The 20,387-nt window shown below is 37.2% G+C and overlaps 1 protein-coding gene across 1 annotated transcript; it reads left to right on the top strand.

The window, feature by feature from the left end:
* Nucleotides 1-18,923: 18,923 nt before the first annotated feature.
* LOC126010901 (olfactory receptor 1J4-like) lies at nt 18,924-19,877 on the top strand. The gene has a single exon (XM_049774500.1). It carries the CDS (start codon nt 18,924-18,926, stop codon nt 19,875-19,877), a length of 954 nt encoding a protein of 317 aa, XP_049630457.1.
* Nucleotides 19,878-20,387: the final 510 nt, after the last annotated feature.

Genomic DNA, 20,387 nt, shown 5'->3' with positions numbered 1-20,387 from the left:
CTTTATTCCAAAACCATGCTGTTTTAATTATTTTTGCTTTGTAATACAATTTAAAATTGGGGAAAGTAATGCCTACCATATTTATTTTCCCAAGGATTGCTTTAGCTATTTTTGGGTGTTTATTATTCCAAATAAATTTCAGGAGTGTTTGATCCACTTCTTTGAAGAATGTCATGGATATCTTTAGAGGGATTGCATTAAATATGTACAATGCTTTGGGAATTATTGCCATTTTTATGAACATATTTCACATCTTGGGGAGAGATTTTGACGACTTTCAGATTCCTTGCAAAGAGGCCATTAGTACAGGATTCTCCTCAAGCTTCCCATCTACATGCCTTGTCTACTTCAACCCGCACGTGTGATTATTACACATATAATCTGCCCTTCTGTTTAAGACATACTTCTTTACTATGTGCCCCCCAAATATTTCATCTTAGCAGAGAGACTATCCAATTAACTCTTCCCTTTCATTTTTTATCAGAGCCTGGCACACTTTCAAAATATTAAATGGAGTTCAGATTCTAAAATTTATCTTCTTTTAATCTATACAAGGATCCTAAAAGCTCAACATATACTTGTTTACAAGGTCATTTCTTTCACCATTTTTAACTGTTCAATTAGGGAAAGAGAAAAATAATAGATACTAAAGATTGTCCTTAGTTTAAACCTTTGTCCCACTTTATTTATATAGGCTCAATTATTAAAGATAAGTTAGTCAAATAACCAAGTCTAAAAATTATTATCTATCAATTTTAAGATACATGTAAAAATAAATAGAAAAACGGGAATTTCAGAAAGCTTGTTCAAGAAATTTATAGTCACAATTGATACTACTTCTACCTTTATGACTATAGATAATATTTACCCCTTGAAGCCATATGTGTCTGAAGTTTTTATAAAAATATAATTAAGTTAAATTTGTTAGCTTAGAATATTTTAATTTACTGTTTCATCTTTTTATTTTTTATAGTTTTTGTTGTTTATTTTTTATATTTATGGTTTGAGCCACACCCAGCAATGCTCAGGGGTTACTCCTCACTCAGCACTCAGGAATCATGCTTGGACATACTTGGGGGACCATATGGGATGCCAGGATTGAATCCAGGTCAGCCAAGTGCAAGGCAAGCACCCTACCTATTTTTTAATGATTTCTGGCATCTCTCTAGTTTTATCTGATTATAGATGACATAGGTGGTATCATTTTTAAATGTTTAATTTGAGAGAATTCTCAGGGTTTGGGGACAAGATGGCCCCAAAAGAGCAGCTTCATGAGTGCTCCAAGGGTATTAAGTCAAAGGACATATAAACATTAACCCAATATCCATCAGATAAGGGGCTAATATCTAAGATATACAAGGTATTGACAGATCTTAAAGAAAAAAACATCTAACCCCATAAAAAAATGGGGAGAAGAAGTGAACAGACACTTCCTCAAAGGAAATACAAATGGCCAAAAGACACATGAAAAAATGCTCCACATCACTAATCATCAGGGAGATGCAAATCAAAACAACAAAAACCACAAAGAATAGTGAGTCCAGTTAGAATAATAACTACAATAACCACAATGATGACGATGGAAGTAAGTGCAAGAAATAGAATGCCTGTCTCAAATACAGGTAAGGGGTGGGTGAGATGCGAGTTGGGGAGCATTGGCGGTAAAATATTGCATTAGTGAAAAGGGGGTATTCTTTTTTATAACTAAAACCCAACCACAAACATGTTTGTAATCATGTAATCTTTAATAAAGATATTTTTAAAAAAACTTCCAGATTAAAAATATAATGATATGAACATTAAAAAATTTAAAAATATATAGAAATTAAATTCAGTGAAGTTCTCCATATTCAACAGATGACAAAATTCTCTGTAGCTACACTTATACAGGAATCAGAACTGTGAACATTTAAAACTAAGGAGCATTTCCATTAGGTAAAGGAAGGAGAGAGGTAGGGTCAAATGAGCTAAGGAAAGAACAATTTGATAAGCAGATACTGTAGAGAAATGTATGCCTAGGGCAGTGGTTGGCATCTTTTTTTTTCAACTGAGCCAAATCTCGCCAAAACCACGATTGAAAATTTATTTTGAGAGCCACATTATTTTTTTTGTTTGTTTTTGAGGTTTTGGGTTTTTTTGTTTGTTTGTTTGTTTTGTTTTGTTTTGTTTTGTTTTTGGCAGCGCTCAGAGGTTACTCCTGGCTCTATGCTCAGAAATCGCTTCTGGCAGGCTCAGGGGACCATATGGGATGCCGGAATTCGAACCACCGACCTTCTGCATGAGAGGCAAACGCAACACCTCCATGCTATCTCTCAGGCCCTGAGAGCCACATCTTTAAAACCGAAAATACATAGGATGGTACACTGTTTTTAGTTTCAATATGTTTTAATTGAGAATATTCTGCATGCAAGTATCCACATAGGTCGGGAGTATACAAATAACACAACTAATAAAACAAAAACTTTAGAACGATATTATTTATTGATAATGTTCAATTCCATAAAATTTGCCTTACAATGTAGAGAAAATTACATCCTGACAATGACTGACAGAGTCACAAACACTAATGTGAACATTGGCCTTGCATTTCCTTGGATAGTTTGAGTAAGTCAGGTTTGTATGTTGTTGTTTTTAATTTTAGGCACGATTCCATCGATGAGAAAATTTCTCAATTTACTCTTGATAGAATTCATGCTTGAAAATGATTGTTCGCATAAATATGTAGACCTGAACAAGGAAAGAACAGCAAACGCTAGCTTTTTTAGTTGATTTTATGAGTCAGAAATACTATTCAAGTGTTAAAAATCAACATATCTACATGGGAAGATGGGGGAAATAAGGGTTGGGACTGAGGCAGTAAAAGATTAGATATGAGCTTTGTAGGGCAGTATCAAGGTCACAATACAAGTTGGATATTATGCATATATAAACTATATGCATACAATACTGTCAATAGGAGACCAAGGAGAAAAAAATTCCAGTGACTGTCCCAACATAAACCAGTGCTAGAACGACCCACCCTCCTCCCAAAGCGCATTCCCATTACTGTAGGGAGAGGTAGGGGGAAAGCCTGATGACTCCTATAGAGCCCACCTGGACCGGCGCCCAGTGTAGGCCTGGAGTCCAGGGGAAAAAGAGAGGGATAGATGGGGTCCTGCCACGCATTCCAGCACTCCCCAGGCTAGGGAGAAGGCCTCAGGCATGGGGACTTCCCAAACCCCATACCTGGGAAGAGCTGGCCTCCAGAATCAAAAGGGAAACCGAAAGCCAGACATTTGCCTGCCCTCCTCCTCATGCACCTCCCCCCTGGAGTAAGGAAAGAGGAGGGAAGCCTGAGGACCCCTAAGAATCCACCTGAACCCACTTCTGGCCATCTGAGCCGGCACCCAGGGAGGGCCTGGAGTTCAGGGAAAAAAGAGGGGGACGGCTGGGGGACTGCCAAGCCTCCCAGCACTCCCCAGGCTAGGGAGAAGGCCTCCAGCATGGGGCCTCCCCAAAACCCATACCTGGCACGAGCTGGCCTCCAGAATCAAAGAGGAAACCGAAGCTCATGACATGAAGCTCAACACATAGAGTGATGAGTGCAGTTAGAGAAATAACTACACTGAAAACTATCATAACAATGTGAATGAATGAGGGAAATAGAAAGCCTGTCTTGAGTACAGGTGTGGGTGGGGTGGGTAGGAGGGATATCTGGGAAATTGGTGGTGGGATTCTTGCACTGGTGAAGGGGGGTGTTCTTTATATGACTGTTATCATACAACTACAATCATATTTGTGATCACGGTGTTTAAATAAAGATAATTTAAAAAAGAATTCAAAATGTTCACTGTTAACCTGATGTAATTACTAATGTATTTTATATTACTCAAGTTTAATGCTATACAGATAATACTTAGATAATGATAGCCAACTGTCTAATGAGGTTGTCTATTTTTCTGCTTAAGTCAATGGAATGACCCAAAATCATATTACTTCATATACTTTCATTTACAAATGTAATATAAAAGATTAAAGACATGGGGCCGGGCGGTGGCGCTGGAGGTAAGGTGCCTGCCTTACCTGCGTTAGCCTAGGAGACGGACCGCGGTTCGATCCCCTGGCGTCCCATATGGTCCCCCAAGCCAGGAGCGACTTCTGAGCGCATAGCCAGGAGTAACCCCTGAGCGTTACCGGGTGTGGCCCAAAAAACCAAAAAAAAAAAAAAAAAAAAAAAAAAAGATTAAAGACAGCTCCAAGAAATAAAAAAAATCAACATATCTTTCTTCTCCAGGTCTTTCAAAGCAGACCACTTGTGCTGTGAAATAAGTTCATATTTGTGTTTCTCCAATCTTTCTAAATTAACACAAAAACGTTCAAATTTTGAGCTCCACAGTTCTTTGTTTTTTAAATCCAGCAATTGCATCTCAAAGTTGCCATTGTTGATATTAAAGGGATAAAAATTTTGTTTCGTTACAGTGGCATCCAGAGGTTTTTTTAAATTTTTGTATTTCTATATATTTTATTTAAACACCTTGATTACATACATGATTGTGTTTGGGTTTCAGTCATGTAAAAAACACCACCCATCACCAGTGCAACATTCCCATCACCAATGTCCCAAATCTCCCTCCTCCCCACCCGACCCCCACCTGTACTCTGAACAGGCTTTCCATTTCCCTCATACATTCTCATTATTAGGACAGTTCAAAATGTAATTATTTCTCTAACTAAACTCATCACTCTTTGTGGTGAGCTTCCTGAGGTGAGCTGTAACTTCCAGCTCTTTCTCTTTCATGTCTGAAAATTATTATTGCAAGAATGTCTTTCATTTTTCTTAAAACCCATAGATGAGTGAGACCATTCTGCATTTTTCTCTCTCTCTGACTTATTTCACTCAGCATAATAGATTCCGTGTACATCCATGTATAGGAAAATTTCATGACTTCATCTCTCCTGACAGCTGCATAATATTCCATTGTGTATATGTACCACAGTTTCTTTAGCCATTAGTCTGTTGAAGGGCATCTTGGTTGTTTCCAGAGTCTTGCTATGGTAAATAGTGCTGCAATGAATATAGGTGTAAGGAAGGGGTTTTTGTATTTTATTTTTGTGTTCCTAAGGTATATTCCTAGGAATGGTATAACTGGATTGTATGGGAGCTCTATTTCCAGTTTTTGGAGAAATCTCCATATCACTTTCCATAAAGGTTGAACTAGATGGCATTCACACCAGCAGTGGATAAGAGTTCCTTTCTCTCCACATTCCCGCCAACACTGTTTATTCTCATTCTTTTGTGATGTCTGCCATTCTCTGTGGTGTGAGGTGGTACCTTATAGTTGTTTTGATTTGCATCTCCCTGATGATTAGTGATGTGGAGCATTTTTTCATGTGTCTTTTGGCCATTTGTATTTCTTCTTTGTCAAAGTGTCTGTCCATTTCTTCTCCCCATTTTTGATGGGATTAGATGTTTTTTTCTTGTAAATTTCTGCCAGTGCCTTGTATATTTTGGAGATTAGCCCCTTATCTGATGGGTATTGGGTGAATAGTTTCTCCCACTCAGTGGGTGACTCTTGTATCCTGGACGCTATTTACTTTGAGGTGCAGAAGCTTCTCAGCTTAATATATTCCCATCTGTTAATATCTTCTTTCACTTGCTTGGAGAGTGCAGTTTCCTCCTTGAATATGCCTGTAGTCTCAATGTCCTGGAGTGTTTTGCCTATGTATTGTTCTATATATCTTATGGTTTTGTGTCTGATATCGAGGCCTTTAATCCATTTGGATTTAACCTTCGTACATGATGTTAGCTGGGGGTCTAAGTTCAATTTTTTGCAAGTGGCTATCCAGTTGTGCCAACACCACTTGTTGAAGAGGCTTTCTTTGCTCCATTTAGGATTTCTTGCTCCTTTATCAAAAATTAGGGGATTGTATATCTGGGGAACATTCTCTGAGTATTCAAGCCTATTCCACTGATCTGAGGGCCTGTCCTTATTCCAATACCATGCTGTTTTGATAACTATTGCTTTGTAGTAAAGTTTAAAGTTGGGGAAAGTAATTCCTTCCATATTCTTTTTCCCAATGATTGCTTTAGCTATTCTAGGGTGTTTATTGTTCCAAATGAATTTCAAAAGTGCCTGATCCACTTCTTTGAAGAATGGCATGGGTATCTTTAAAGGGATCGCATTAAATCTGTATAATTCCTTGGGGAGTATTGCCATTTTGATGATGTTAATCCTGCCAATCCATGAGCAGGGTATGTGGTTCCATTTCCACGTGTCCTCTCTTATTTCTTGGAGCAGAGTTTTATAGTTTTCTTTGTATAGGTCCTTCACATTTTTAGTCAAGTTGATTCCAAGATATTTGAGTTTTTGTGGCACTATTGTGAATGGAGTTGTTTTCTTAATGTCCATTTCTTCCTTATTACTATTGGTGTATAGAAAGGCCATTGATTTTTGTGTGTTAATTTTGTAGCCTGCCACCTTGCTATATGAGTCTATAGCTTCTAGAATCTTTTTTGGTAGAGTCTTTAGGGTTTTCTAAGTAGAGTATCATGTCATCTGCAAACAGTGAGAGCTTGACTTCTTCCTTTCCTATCTGGATTCCCTTGATATCTTTTTCTTGCCTAATCGCTATAGCGAGTACTTCCACTGCTATGTTGAATAGGAGTGATGAGAGAGGACAGTCTTGTCTTGTGCCAGAATTTAGAGGGAAGGCTTTTAGTTTTTCTCCATTGATGATAATATTTGCCTCTGGCTTGTGGTAGATGACCTTAACTATATTGAGAAAGGTTCCTTCCATTCCCATCTTGCTGAGAGTTTTGATCAAGAATGGGTGTTGGACCTTATCAAATGCTTTCTCTGCATCTATTGATATGATCATGCGGTTTTTATTTTCTTGTTGTTGATATTGTGTTATGTTGTTAGATTTACGAATGTTAAACCAGCCTTGCATTCCTGGGATGAAACCTACTTGATCCTAATGGATGATCAGTATACTTAATGAGGCATTGAATCCTATTTGCCAGGATTTTGTTGAGGATCTTTGCATCTGTATTTATCAGCGATATTGGTCTGTAATTTTCTTTTTTCGTAGCATCTCTGTCGGGTTTAGGTATCAAGGTGATGTTGGCTTCATAAAAGCTATTTGGAAGTGTTTCCGTTTGTTCAATTTCATGAAAGAGTCTTGTCAGGATTGGTAGTAGTTCCTCTTGGAAAGTTTGAAAGAATTCATTAGTGAATCCATCTGGGCCTGGGCTTTTGTTTTGGGCATTTGATTACCGTTTTAATTTCATCAATAGAGATGGGGGTGTTTAGATATGCTACAACCTCTTCCTTCAACTGTGGAAGGTTATAAGAGTCCAAGAATTTATCCATTTCTTCCAGGTTCTCAATTTTAGTGGCATAGAGTTTCTCAAAGTAGTTTCTGATTTTCCTTTGAATCTCTGCCATATCAGTAGTTATCTCTTCTTTTTCATTCCTAATACGAGTTATCAAGTTTCTCTTTCTCTCTTTCTTTGTTAGTTTTGCCAGTGGTATATCAATCTTGTTTATTTTTTCAAAGAACCAACTTCTGCTTTCGTTGACCTTTCGGATTGTTTTTTGGGTTTCTACTTCGTTGATTTCTGCTCTCAGCTTTTTTATTTCCTTCTGTCTATTTTTGGGTTCTTTTGTTGAGCACTTTCTAGTTCTATTAGCTGTGTCATTAAGCTCCTTCTTCCTTCCTGATGTGTGCTTGCAAAGCTATAAATTTTCCTCTCAGTACTGCTTTTTCTGTGTCCCATAAGTTCTGATAGTTTGTGTCTTTATTGTCATTTGTTTCCAGGAACCTTTTGATTTCCTCCTTGATTTCATCTCGGACCCACTGGTTATTGAGCATGAGGCTGTTTAACTTCCAAGTGTTAAAGTTTTTCTTCTGAGTCCCTTTGGCATTCACAAATAATTTCAGAGCCTTGTGGTCAGCAAAGGTAGTCTGCAAAATTTCTATCCTCTTGATATTATGGAGGTATTTTTTTGTGCCAGCATGTAGTCTATTCTGGAGAATGTCCCATGTACATTGGAGAAGAATGTGTATCCAGGTTTCTGGGGATGGAGTGTCCTATATATATCCACTAGGCCTCTTTCTTCCATTTCTCTCCTCAGGTCTAGTATATTCTTGTTGGGTTTCAGTCTGGTTGACCTATCCAGTGTTGACAAAGCCGTGTTGAGGTCCCCCACAATTATTGTGTTGTTATTGATATTATTTTTCAGATTTGTCAACAGTTGTATTAAATATTTTGCTGGCCCCTCATTCGGTGCATATATGTTTAGGAGAGTGATTTCTTCCTGCTCTACATACCCCTTGATTAATATAAAATGTCCATCTTTGTCCCTAACAACCTTCCTGAATATAAAGTTTGCATTATCTGATATTAGTATGGCCACTCCAGCTTTTTCATGGGTGTTGTTTGCTTGGATAATTTTTCTCCAGCCTTTTATTTTTATTTATCTATGTTTGTTCTGACTATTCAGGTGTGTTTCTTGTAGGCAGCAGAAGGTTGAATTGAGTTTTTTGATCCATTTAGCCACACTGTGTTTCTTAACTGGTGTATTTAGTCCATTGACATTGAGAGAAAGAATTGTACTGGGATTTAATGCCATCTTTATATCGAAATTTGGTGTGTCTTAGGTTAGTCTTGTCTTAAATTAGGTCTTTTAGTTTTTCTCTTAAGACTGGTTTTGAGTCTGTAAAGTTTCTGAGCTGTGAAACCATATATTCTTTTGTCAAACCGGAAAGTGAGTTTTGCTGGGTACAGTATTCTAGGTGAAGCATTCATTTCATTCAGTCTTGTCACAATATCCCACCACTGCTTTCTGGCATTCAGTGTCTCTGGTGACAGGTCTGCTGTAAATCTCAAGGATGCTTCCTTGAATGTAATTTTCCTTTTTGATCTTGCTGTTTTCTGAATTCTGTCTCTGTGAGATTCGTCATTGTGACTAGGATGTGTCTTGGGGTATTTTTTCTGAGGTCTCTTTTGGTTGGTACTCTTCGAGCATGCAGGATTTGATCACATATATTCTTTAGCTCTGGAAGTTTCTCTTTAATGATGTTCTTGACCATTGATTCTTTTTGGAAATTTTCCTGGGTCTCTGGGACTCCGATGATTCTTAAGTTGTTTCTGTTGAATTTATCATAGACTTCTATTTTCATCTGTTCCCATTCTTTGACTAATTTTTCCATTGCCTGTTTGCTTTAAGTTTTTCTTCCAATCTCTCCCACTGTATGGAATTGTTATTTATCTCATCTTCCACAGCCCCAAGTCTATTTTCAGCTTCTGATACCCTGTCTCAGAGCTTATCCATTTTGTCATTCATTTCATTTACTGAGTTTTTCAGGCCTGTTAGTTGACATGTTATTTCAGTTTGGAGTTTTGTGATTTCTGTCTTCATATTTTCTTGGTTCTTATTAGTGTTCTGTTCAACTCAATCCATGGTTTCTTTGAATTTGTTGAGCATCTTCCATATTGCTAGTCTAAAGTCCTTATCAGAGAGGTTGATTAGTTGGTTGGTCATTATCTGGTCCTTAGAATTGTCATCTTCATTCTCTATGTCTGATGCTGGCTTGCATTGTTTCCCCATTGTCACACTTGTATTGTGGGTTTTTCTGTGTGTTGTGGTGGTATTCATTGGCTAAATGATGCAGGCAGCCACACTCCTCTGGCTCCACCCTTTCTGGATGGGTCGACTTGCCTCCAAGGGAGGGGAGTCCTCCGTGGATGAAGCCTCACACAGGATCAAATCTTAGGCCCGAGCATGCAGCAGAAAAGACAGTCCGGAGAGAAATGCTGGGCTTCAGTGATCCAGTACAGTTCTTAGTGTGATTTTTACTTCTTGTTGCGATGGTGTTCTTTTCTTAGAAAGAGCGCACGGCTGCGTAGCACAGCACTCACAATTTTTCACAAGGTGTCATCCATAGGTTTTTTAACAAAGCCCAACGTCACTTTGCTGTTTCTGAAATTCTGAAACCTCTTGAGAAAAGCTTCCCTCATATTTAAAAGTGCTGTTTTAAAATAGGTAATGTCAATATCAGAATTATTTTCTTGGTGATGTTTTAACAGGCTTGGAAGGTGAATCAAAGTTTCTCTGTCAAAATCTTGAGCAAAAACAGATAATTTGTTTCCAAACAAAATAACTTCTTCTAACATCAAAAAAAACTGTGTTTTCTTTCCCCTGTAGTTTATGATTAAGCTGATTTAGATGTGAAGTAACATCCACCATAAAATACAGTTTTTGAATACACTAATCATTTGTTAATTCTGAATAGTGAACACTCTTCTCAAGGAAAAATGCTTTGATTTCTGATAATAAGGAAGCAAAACGTTTCAAAAACATTTCCTCTTGATAACCAAAATGTGCTGAAAATTTGAAACCCTACAATATGGAGATGAAACAGGTAAAAGAGAAAAACCTTTTAACAATCTTTCAAAGCAAGGCTAGTGTTCCAGAGAAAAGTAGTGATTTCACTGAAAGGAAAAAAATCGATTGACACTTTAGTGAGTGCTGCAAGAAACCAAACTAATATACACACAAAAACAAAAATGGCACTTTGTTAAAGGCATATGATATATAATAAAGGAAATATTATAGAGTGCTGGAAACATTTTAAAAAGAATTTTTTTATTTAAGCATATTTGTTACAAAATTATTCCTACTTGAGTTTCAATCATAAAATGTACACCACTCTTCACCAGTGCACTTTCCCCACCACCAATGTCCCTCGTTTTCTTCCCCTTCACCTTCCTCTGCTTATGTCAGGGGCAGGCATTTTGCTTTTTTCTCTCTCTCTTTTATTTTATGACACTGAGGTTTGCAAAATTTTCTTTATGACACTGTGGTTTGCAATATTGTTAATTAAAAGGTACTATGCATGTCACTTATCGATTTTCAGCATCCAGTCCTTGTCCAGAGTGATATGTTTTAACTATCAATGTCATAATGTACCTTTCTCTATTCTAACTGAACTCACCACTTTTTATGGCAAGCTTCCCATAATGGACTAGTCCTCCTGTCCCTCATCCCTATTTTTCTCTATTTATTATTATCATATTGTCATTTATTATTCTTATATTCACAAATGATTATTCTGTGTCTACACCTCTCCTTCTGACTCATTACACTCAGAATAATAATCTGATGTGTTGATGTATGTACAGATGATGCACTGTGAATGACTCAATGTTTTTGTGTAGTCACAAGAAACAGTTGCACACCCGTACATTGTATCAACTCATTGTATGATAGACTGGATTCAAAAAAACTCCCTGCTGAACTCTATGATAGATGACATGATAAAGATAATTTGTAAAATTCACAATTGTGATCAAATCCAGGCTATTCACCACCCTGGGTGAGAGTATGAATGCCCACTACTAGCATCTTCTCCATGAAGAAGTGAAGTAGCTGTTAGGGAAAGAGTGCTCTTTTGCCTTGTTGGCAAGAGGGAAGAAGTAGTGCAGTTCCTGTGAGAACAGAACTTTGACTTTGTACAGCCCCAGTTGGACAAGGAATAGGTAGCTAAGCTTGTGTATTTGGCAGACATTGTTCATTTTCTCTATGAATTTAATATTTCTCTGCAGGGGAGTTTCACAAGTAGTTTTTACAGTGAGACATAAGATGAATGGGTTCAAAAAAGAATCTGATTCTGGGATAGCTGGGCATAAGAGAACAGAGCTAAAAGGACTTACTAGATGTCAATTTTATGCTTCAAGTGGTTAAAATATTCTATTTTTGTTCATTTTGGGAGATGCTCAAGTGGTGATGCTGGATAAGTAATTGAGGTTAGGGGCCGGCACGGTGGCACTAGAGGTAAGGTGTCTGCCTTGCCAGCGTTAGCCTAGGACGGGCTGCGGTTCAATCCCCCGGCATCCCATATGGTCCCCTAAGCCAGGAGCGACTTCTAAGCGCATAGCCAGGAGTAACTTCTGAGCGTCATCGGGTGTGGCCCAAAAACCAAAAAAAAAAAAAAAAAAAAAAGTAATTGAGGTTAATTGCTAAAAATAACTGGAGGACAGTTAAAAAGTGAACATGAACCTTCTACATACAAAGTATATGCTATGACCCCTCAAGTCATCTCCTAGTCTCCTTTTGGATAGAGGACTTCTTCTCTTCTAGAATATTGCTAAACACTTGTTAATCTTAGTTGCCTTCTCAAAGAACCATCTTTGGGTTTAATACATTTGTGCTAGTCTTTTAATCTTCACTTTATTTTCCAATTTTATTAATTTCTAACTTATGCTGATTTTTGCTTTGCCCTTTTTAATTTTTATTTTATTTATTTATTGCTTTGCCCTTTTTAAGAAAAAAACTCCAAGTATAAGGCTAGATCAATCATTTATTTTAGCACGTTTTTCTGTTTTTGAGGAATATTTTTTAACATTTTTTCCTGGTAAGATGTGGATTTTGTCATCAGTAGTACTAAGAATCCAAAATTTTATCACCCAAAACTGTAAAACTTATAGTGTTTATAAAATAAATAATTAATTAAATTTCTCATTCAACTTTTTAGTTGAGGAAGGGCTTTCAAATTTGTACTTGCTCCCCTCCCCCTGGTTATTCATAGCCAACCTAGACTGTCATTAAAATGAGAAGACCCAAGAAAATGTTGCTGCTCTGGTCTTTTGGTGGTGGGGATTTGCCAGTATACACCAGTGGTAGTTGAAAGCCACCATGCTTATTTTGGCAGTATGCTGTGGCCATCAGGGTTAAACCCAGTGATGCTCAGGGAGTCACATGGTGCTGGAGATTGAACTGGAGGCAGCAGTCTGCAAGGAATACACTTTAAACCCTTCTCTATCTCTCTAGTTCCAGGGTTGTTTAACTTTTTCCATCACAATCATGTTTGCCTAAAAATTCAACCAGTAATGCTATAAAAAACAACTTGAATTAACTGATTTTGAATTGATTCTTGCTCATCATACACTCAGAAATCTTTCACTATATTGTTACTTTCTCCACACACAATCTATGGTACTTACAGTTTAAGAAGTAACATATGCAGAATAGTCTCACTTATCTATGGGTTTTAATAAAAATAAAAGACATTTTTGCAGTAATTCTCAGAGACAAAAGAGAGGAGGGCTGGAAGGTCCAGCTCACTACATGAAGCTCACCATAAAGAGTGATGAGTGTTGTTAGAGAAATAACTACACTGAGAACTATCATAACAATGTGAATGAACAAGGGAAGTAGAAGCCTGTTTAGAGTACAGGTGGGGGTGGGGGGAGAAGGGAGATCTGGGACATTGGTGATGGGAATGTTGCACTGGTGAAGGGTGGTGTTCTTTGCATGACTGAAAACCAACTACAATCATATTTGTAATCCAGCTGCTTCAAGATATATAAAAATAAATAAATTTAAAACAAAAAAAAGAAGTAAGCATATTTTTATTATATTTTTATTTCAACATGGTTACAATAGTGCTACTTTGTGTTCTGTTTTGTTTTTTAGGGGTTAGAAAACCTGCAATAAATATTTATTACCTTAATCTCTAAGCTTTTCCACAATATTGAAGAAAAAAAATCTTTCTTAATAGCTTCTATATGATCAGAATTACCCTGATACAAGAGCAGACATAGTATTTATAAGCAACTAATATACCTGATGAACAGACACAAAATATTAACCACTAAATAAAAATATTTTCATTCACAAAAAGGGAAGAAATGGGAATCCTAATTAATAACTTCTTTGAGGCCAACATTAATTACACTAATACCAAAATAATACATAAATATTACTAAAAAGAAAGTTATGGGTCATTATCCACAATGAACATAGATGTAAAGTTTCTCAACAAAACATTAAACATAGAGGAGTCAAATTTGTCTAAACCTAACATTTTTAAAGGGACTAACCCCAGAAGTGCTTAATTTGAGGAGGACTTTATAGTTAAGGGAGTGGATCCAGAAATAACAGAGCCCTACAGGGTCATCAAGGGTACATACATAGACAAATTAAGTTAGGATTTATTGGAAAATTGTAATAGAAATGTCAGAAAATTTTAATTGGAATTCTAATTTATATAACCAAATTTAATCTCTAACATCTTTTTTTATTGTTTCTATCTCGTAGAAAATAAATCTAAAGAATGGAATTGCGGGCCCGGAGAGATAGCACAGCGGTGTTTGCCTTGCAAACAGCCGATCCAGGACCAAAGGTGGTTGGTTCGAATCCCGGTGTCCCATATGGTCCCCCGTGCCTGCCAGGAGCTTTTTCTGAGCAGACAGCCAGGAGTAACCCCTTAACAATGCCGGGTGTGGCCCCCCCCCCAAAAAAAAGGAAGAAGAATGGAATTGCAGTCTGTAGAAATAAGGTGCTTGCTTTGTTCATGACCAACCCAAGTTAATTATTGGTACCCATATGATCCCCCAACACTGCCAGCAGTGATCCCTGCTCTCACCATTAATAGTCATCCCTGAGCTTCACAGATGTGGCCCACGTGAGAAATGCACCCAGCATAGGGGATGAACTCGTAATTACTCTTCATTTTCATCTATATTTTAGGTATAATGACAAATGAGGAAGACACACTAGTGAAGGACAAGTGGCTGATGAGCAACTACATGGCAGTGTGGAGATATCACATGCATCAGGGTAACTCTGGGGTACTCTGTGCTGAGCCCCTGATGAAAGTAGGAATGGCTGAGCTATTTCCAACAGCATCGTAGCCAATGCACATGTCACACAGGACCAGATGAAAGACTTCTCCGATGGTTAATTGTTGTCTCTAAATAAGTAAAGTGACTACTCTGGGAAGTAAAATACAATTAATCACTTCATGAAGATAGTATAGTGCTTAAGGTGCTTGTCTTGTGTGCAGTCAACACAACTTCTATCTGGGCATTCCAACAGCCTTCCAGAATTACTGCTTAAGTACAGATACAGGAATAAGTCCTGAGCACCTCTGTGTGTAACCCCAATCCAAACAAAAATGTAATTAATGATGGCATTATTTGACATCCTTGCCTTACTTGCTGTACTGTCACTCTGGTCTAATGATGACACTCACTTTTTAAGATTGTATGAATCATTTAAACCAAATAGTTTTCAAAGAATATGATTTGGTTTGTGGCAATAGCTTTGTTTTGTTTTTTTGATAATTTCTTTAAGCACCATAGTGAGAAAATATTTCAGACACGAGTTTCAGTCACAGAAAGTACATCATCCTTCAGTGTGCTTTTACTGATACCAATATCTCCAGTTCACCTCCCATCCACATAATAATATATTTATGCAGTTTGAAGTGGACAAGATATGTTGAAAGAAAACTTGAGAAGGATCCTGTACTCATAACCTCTTTCTGAGAAGTCCTCTGTGCCTGCCAGGGGCGATTTCTGAGCATAGAGCCAGGAGTAACCCCTGAGCACTGCCGGCTGTGACCCAAAAACCAAAACAAATAAACAAAATATTTATCCAACATTGTTTCACAAGAATATAATGTTTCCCCTTTTAAATTTATTTTTAGCTCCTTGTGGTATATTTAGCTAGCAAATACTTTTGCTTTTAACATTCTGAGAAGTCTGACTGTAGCTCTGATCTACCTCTGACTATAATATATAAAAACTGTAAATAAAAAGGAAGTATTATAGAATTGAACATTTACCAAATATTGTGTCATGTAGTCATAGTATTGACTGGACAACAATTGTTAATTTCATTAAATCACTGACAATTATAAATCAATAGCTGTGATAAGATATACTGTATTTTGTTATAATAAGTAAATTAAATAGAATGATGGAGATATATTGAACATGAGTGCTATACCATACATAGTATATAGTATAAGTAAAGATTCATAATAGTAAAATAGTAGAAGTATAAAATTAGATAGTAAAAATATAAGTACAAAAGGTATAAGTACATATTAAAATTAATAGTAAGTGATTCATAATGACAGAAATTATGTGAATTTTAGAGAATCTAAAGAATGGAATTCCCTCTGCACAAAGCTGAGGGAAGGTAGTTTATTTAGGGACACCCATGAGCATTTGGAAGAGTGTCATAACTAAGACAAAGCTAAGAGTGTGCTTTGGTTATCTTGGTGCTGGAGCATAGCTCAACCATTACTGCTTCTAGCTGGGAACAGGGAGCAGTTCAGGGACCCTGAAACTTGGGACACTCTCTCAGGTGACCAGAGCAGCTCAGTCCCTCCAAACTTCTCCCCAATGTCTGGTTGAACTGAGGCAATTATCTTACTTTTTTCTTTAACAGGAGCTTAGGGACTTTTGTGTCTTTGTCCTCTATGAGGTTTATAAATGGATTCTTTATTGGCTGAGTATTAAAACAGACATAGAAAGCTCAGAAGATTTGGGTCTCACAGACTACCTTTTCACAATTTTGTTCCTGATATTTGCGACAAAAGCTGAGGACACAGAAACTGCATTAGAGGGTTCTTGAACTACCAAGGAGTGCAGAGATCAAAGTGAGCTTGAATTTGTAGGACCGAAAGTAGCAGGGCAGTGTATGTCTTTTTTTTTTTTTTCATAGAAGGTCTTCTCATGTACCTCTTAGAATAAGTTGTATGATGATTTCTTGTTTGATTGATGTGGTCACACGTATGTTTCTTCAATAGTTGTGTCTGTATATATGTGGTATTTCTATTGACAAAGCAAGAAAACAGCGGGTTGTAAGGCATTTTCCTTGCAAATGGTGAACCCTGGTTGGATCCCAGCACAGCACCTTGTTCCTGGGCTTAACAGAGACTTCTAAGCACAGAGCCACGAATAAGCCCTTAGCACTGTCAGGAGTGGCTCAAAAATAAATTAAAAACAGAGAGCCTATGACAGAGTGACAGGGAGAGACCTAGACAAAAGTCCAAAATAAAAGTATTTATGATACATAAAGAATCTTTTTCTCCATGAAAAGAGCAAATAGCATCAAATAAGTTTTCACTAAGTATAGAGCATTTCTGAGTGTTTTGGGACTTTTGTTATCAAATATCTAGCCCACTCTTAATCCTAGCCACATTCCTGATTTTATAAATAAACATCAAAATTAAGTAATAAGATTACAGAATCTAAGAGGCTCATGTATGCTCCCACTACAAAGGAGAAAATTCCTGAATTTATCCAAGATCAGTATGGGATAGGCTTGAAGCAGTGGTATGGGATATGACTTTCCATTTGTTTGTTACTTTTGCATGATATCCAAGGCCTATGTGTTTGTGAATTATTGATGATGCCTCACTTACTTAGCATTTCTGTGTTATTATAAAATAAGATCCATCTTTCTTGCCCACAGTCTTTTAGGAATGTGTCAAGGGTGGTCATATAGCTGTATTTAGCAGGCACATTCATGTACATTTTCACCTGTACGTAAGTATCACATACTTATTCCTATGACTACAGTATCTCAGTAAATCAGAAGTTGTCTAATCCACTGCCTGGTACTGCTATGTTTGTCACTGATACTAAGTTTCCACTGGTAAAGAAAGGGTAACTAATCCTTAATCAGTGCTACACTGAGATTTAAATTGGGCGAATTATCACAAATCATTTAGCATTACACTTGCCATAAAAGCAGTGTTAAGTGAATAGAACGTATTTTAATGGTCTTTCTCCCATGTAGGTGTTTTTTGTTTTTTGTTTGTTTGTTTGTTTGTTTTGTTTTTTTTGTCATAGAGGTTTTTAGTCTCCATACACTGGAGCAAAGCATATAGGTTTTCAAAATAAACTTTCCCGTGCAGGGTTGTAACATCATTCTGTAAACACACTTTGTGGCCTTCTTTCTCTGAGTGAAAGACTGCTGCTGTCTTTGAAATTTAAATCCTGTGGAAATCAAGTTTTTGTCAGTTATAATTTACTAGTTGACTACTGTCTCCACACAATGATCAAGTCGCTATGCATAATAGAGGGCACAAAGAGAACCAGTGTCCCTGAAGAGTTCATAGTATGTAAGAAATACTTTCCATGCTGATTTTTATCTTGAATACTCTTGCAAGTCAGCCCTGAAGAGGTTGACTGATGGAGGGATGGAGGATGAGGTCTTTTCCCTCCAGCTTGGAGCACGCGTCTGCCACCCTGATTCAGCCAGCACTTCTGAGATGAAGTGGCGGGTAAACAGACAGTCAGGCTTGTGGAAATAGTAGCTTTATTCGGTGGACAAGACTGACGTCCAAAGACTCAGCATAAGTTCCAGCCAAAAGCTTCTCGCCTTCCACAGACCCTCGTTTTTATCCCCCAGAATCAGGTACCACCCAATGGTGGGATCAGATACCACCCAATGGTGGAAGCAGAATCAGGTACCACCCTAGAATGGGGGCAGAATGCCAGGTCACACCCTAGGATAGGGCACAATCACCGATCAGGGTAGGGTCAGTAACATAATAATCCCCTAAAATATTTACATACACAACAAATACAAAGGACAACAAAGTTTGCCTCCTTGATGCTATAATGTTTGCTAATTCTGCTCCTTACTAAATTCTAAAGGCTAGTGTCCAACCACAAAGATCTTCATGACCTTAGATTAGTTATATATGTATTCCATGTTAGATTAGCAAATGAAGGAAAATAGATTGTCTTATGTACAATACATTTTACATATTTACTTGCAATTCATGTATTTGAAAATACTATGTGAGTTGTGTAATATATAATCATATACCTTTTGCAATGTGGAGTGATATGATAGAATACGTCTGAACATGTTAAATAATGAGGAATAGGAGGCAGTGTGTCATTGTTAGCAGATTCTGGTCAGATACATGTTGCCTTTTGTTTAAATTATTTTGTATAGCACTGATGTAGGTTTGCACATTTAAGTCATTGTCTAATTTCTCCTCATAACTAAATGTTTATTTATTGTGTTTTTATAAACACTTCTATGTAAAAACTGAGATACTCTAACGTGGCAATCTAGGTTCCAAATGTTTTCCATTTTCTTTTACTACCAGTAAAGTGGAGTAGCATGAAGGAAGAGAATGAGACCTCTGTTTCTGAATTCCTCCTTCTGGGACTCCCTATACAACCAGAACATCTGGCTTTGAACTTTACCCTCTTCTTGATCATGTACCTGACCACAGTTCTGGGAAATCTACTCATCATACCGCTCATCAGGATGGACTCTCGTCTCCACACCCCCATGTACTTCTTCCTCAGTGTCTTGGCCTTCAATGATGTGTCTCTATCATCTGTCACTGTGCCCAAAATGTTGGTGGACATGCAGAGTAATCACAAGTCCATCCCCTATTCAGGGTGCATTTCTCAGGTATACTTTTTAATATTTTTTGCTTGTACTGATAATTTCCTTCTTGCAGTGATGGCATATGACAGATATGTAGCCATCTGTCAACCTCTCCACTACAACACTATCATGAAGCAGGAGCGTTGTGTCTCATTGGTAGCTTGGTCTTGGTTCTTTAGTTTTTTACATGCTTTATTGCATACCCTCCTCTTGGTTCAAGTGTCCTTCTGTGGTGATATTACTATCCATCACTTCTTCTGTGAACTCACTGCAGTACTGGAGATAAGTTGTTCAGACACTTCATTCAACAAACTGGTCATATTCATCGAGGGAGGGATGCTTTTTTATATTCCTTTCTTCAGTATTGTGGGCTCCTATATCTGCATTTGGGCCACTGTTCTGAGGAATCCCTCTACCAAGAGATTCTTCAAAGTCCTTTCTACCTGTGGTTCCCATCTTATTGTTGTTTCTTTATTTTATGGAACAATTGCAGAAGTTTACTTTTTCTCCTCAGCATCAATTCCTGGTAATAAAGACATAGTTGCTTCTGTGATGTATATGATAGTCACACCCATGCTGAACCCTTTCATCTACAGCATTAGAAACAAAGACATAAAACAAGCCCTAAAGCTATTTGCTGATAAGGTGAAGTTCTGTAAATCAAGCAAATTAGGATGAATCAGATAACAAATATATACTTAAATAAACTATAAACCCATTAAGTTATTATCCAAGAATAGATGTTCTGACAACTCAGTTGAAATTATCTGCATATACCTATCAGAGAGGATAAAATTCCTATGTCTTACTTTGCTGACAAATGTTTTTATTACAGACTTTAAAAAAAAAAACCTTACCAATAGTTAAGAGTCCACAATGCCTTACTTAAGTGTATCTAGAATTTAGGAGTGGGAGAATGATTAAGAAGTCATTTTCTTCAACTTCACAGGAAGCGAAACTTTTTATATTATCAAGAGATGCAAAATTGTATATAAAATGTCACAGAAAAAAGTCTTGCACAAATGAGGTTTTCCAATTTTTAAATGCAGGCATTCCCATGATAAAGTTTTAATAATTGCTTTTTTTATTTTCTCTTAAATTTGGACTCATACCACTCCTGAAAGTCTTTGCCTTGTCAAGCAGAACACTTTGTTGTCACACTCATCTCTAGTCAAGAATAAATGGAAC

The sequence above is a fragment of the Suncus etruscus genome, chromosome 6 (assembly GCF_024139225.1).
Source record: "Suncus etruscus isolate mSunEtr1 chromosome 6, mSunEtr1.pri.cur, whole genome shotgun sequence".
Lineage (NCBI taxonomy): Eukaryota > Metazoa > Chordata > Mammalia > Eulipotyphla > Soricidae > Suncus > Suncus etruscus.
The sequence above is the reverse complement of the archived record's forward strand: the minus strand, read 5'-3'. Positions and strand labels throughout refer to the sequence as shown.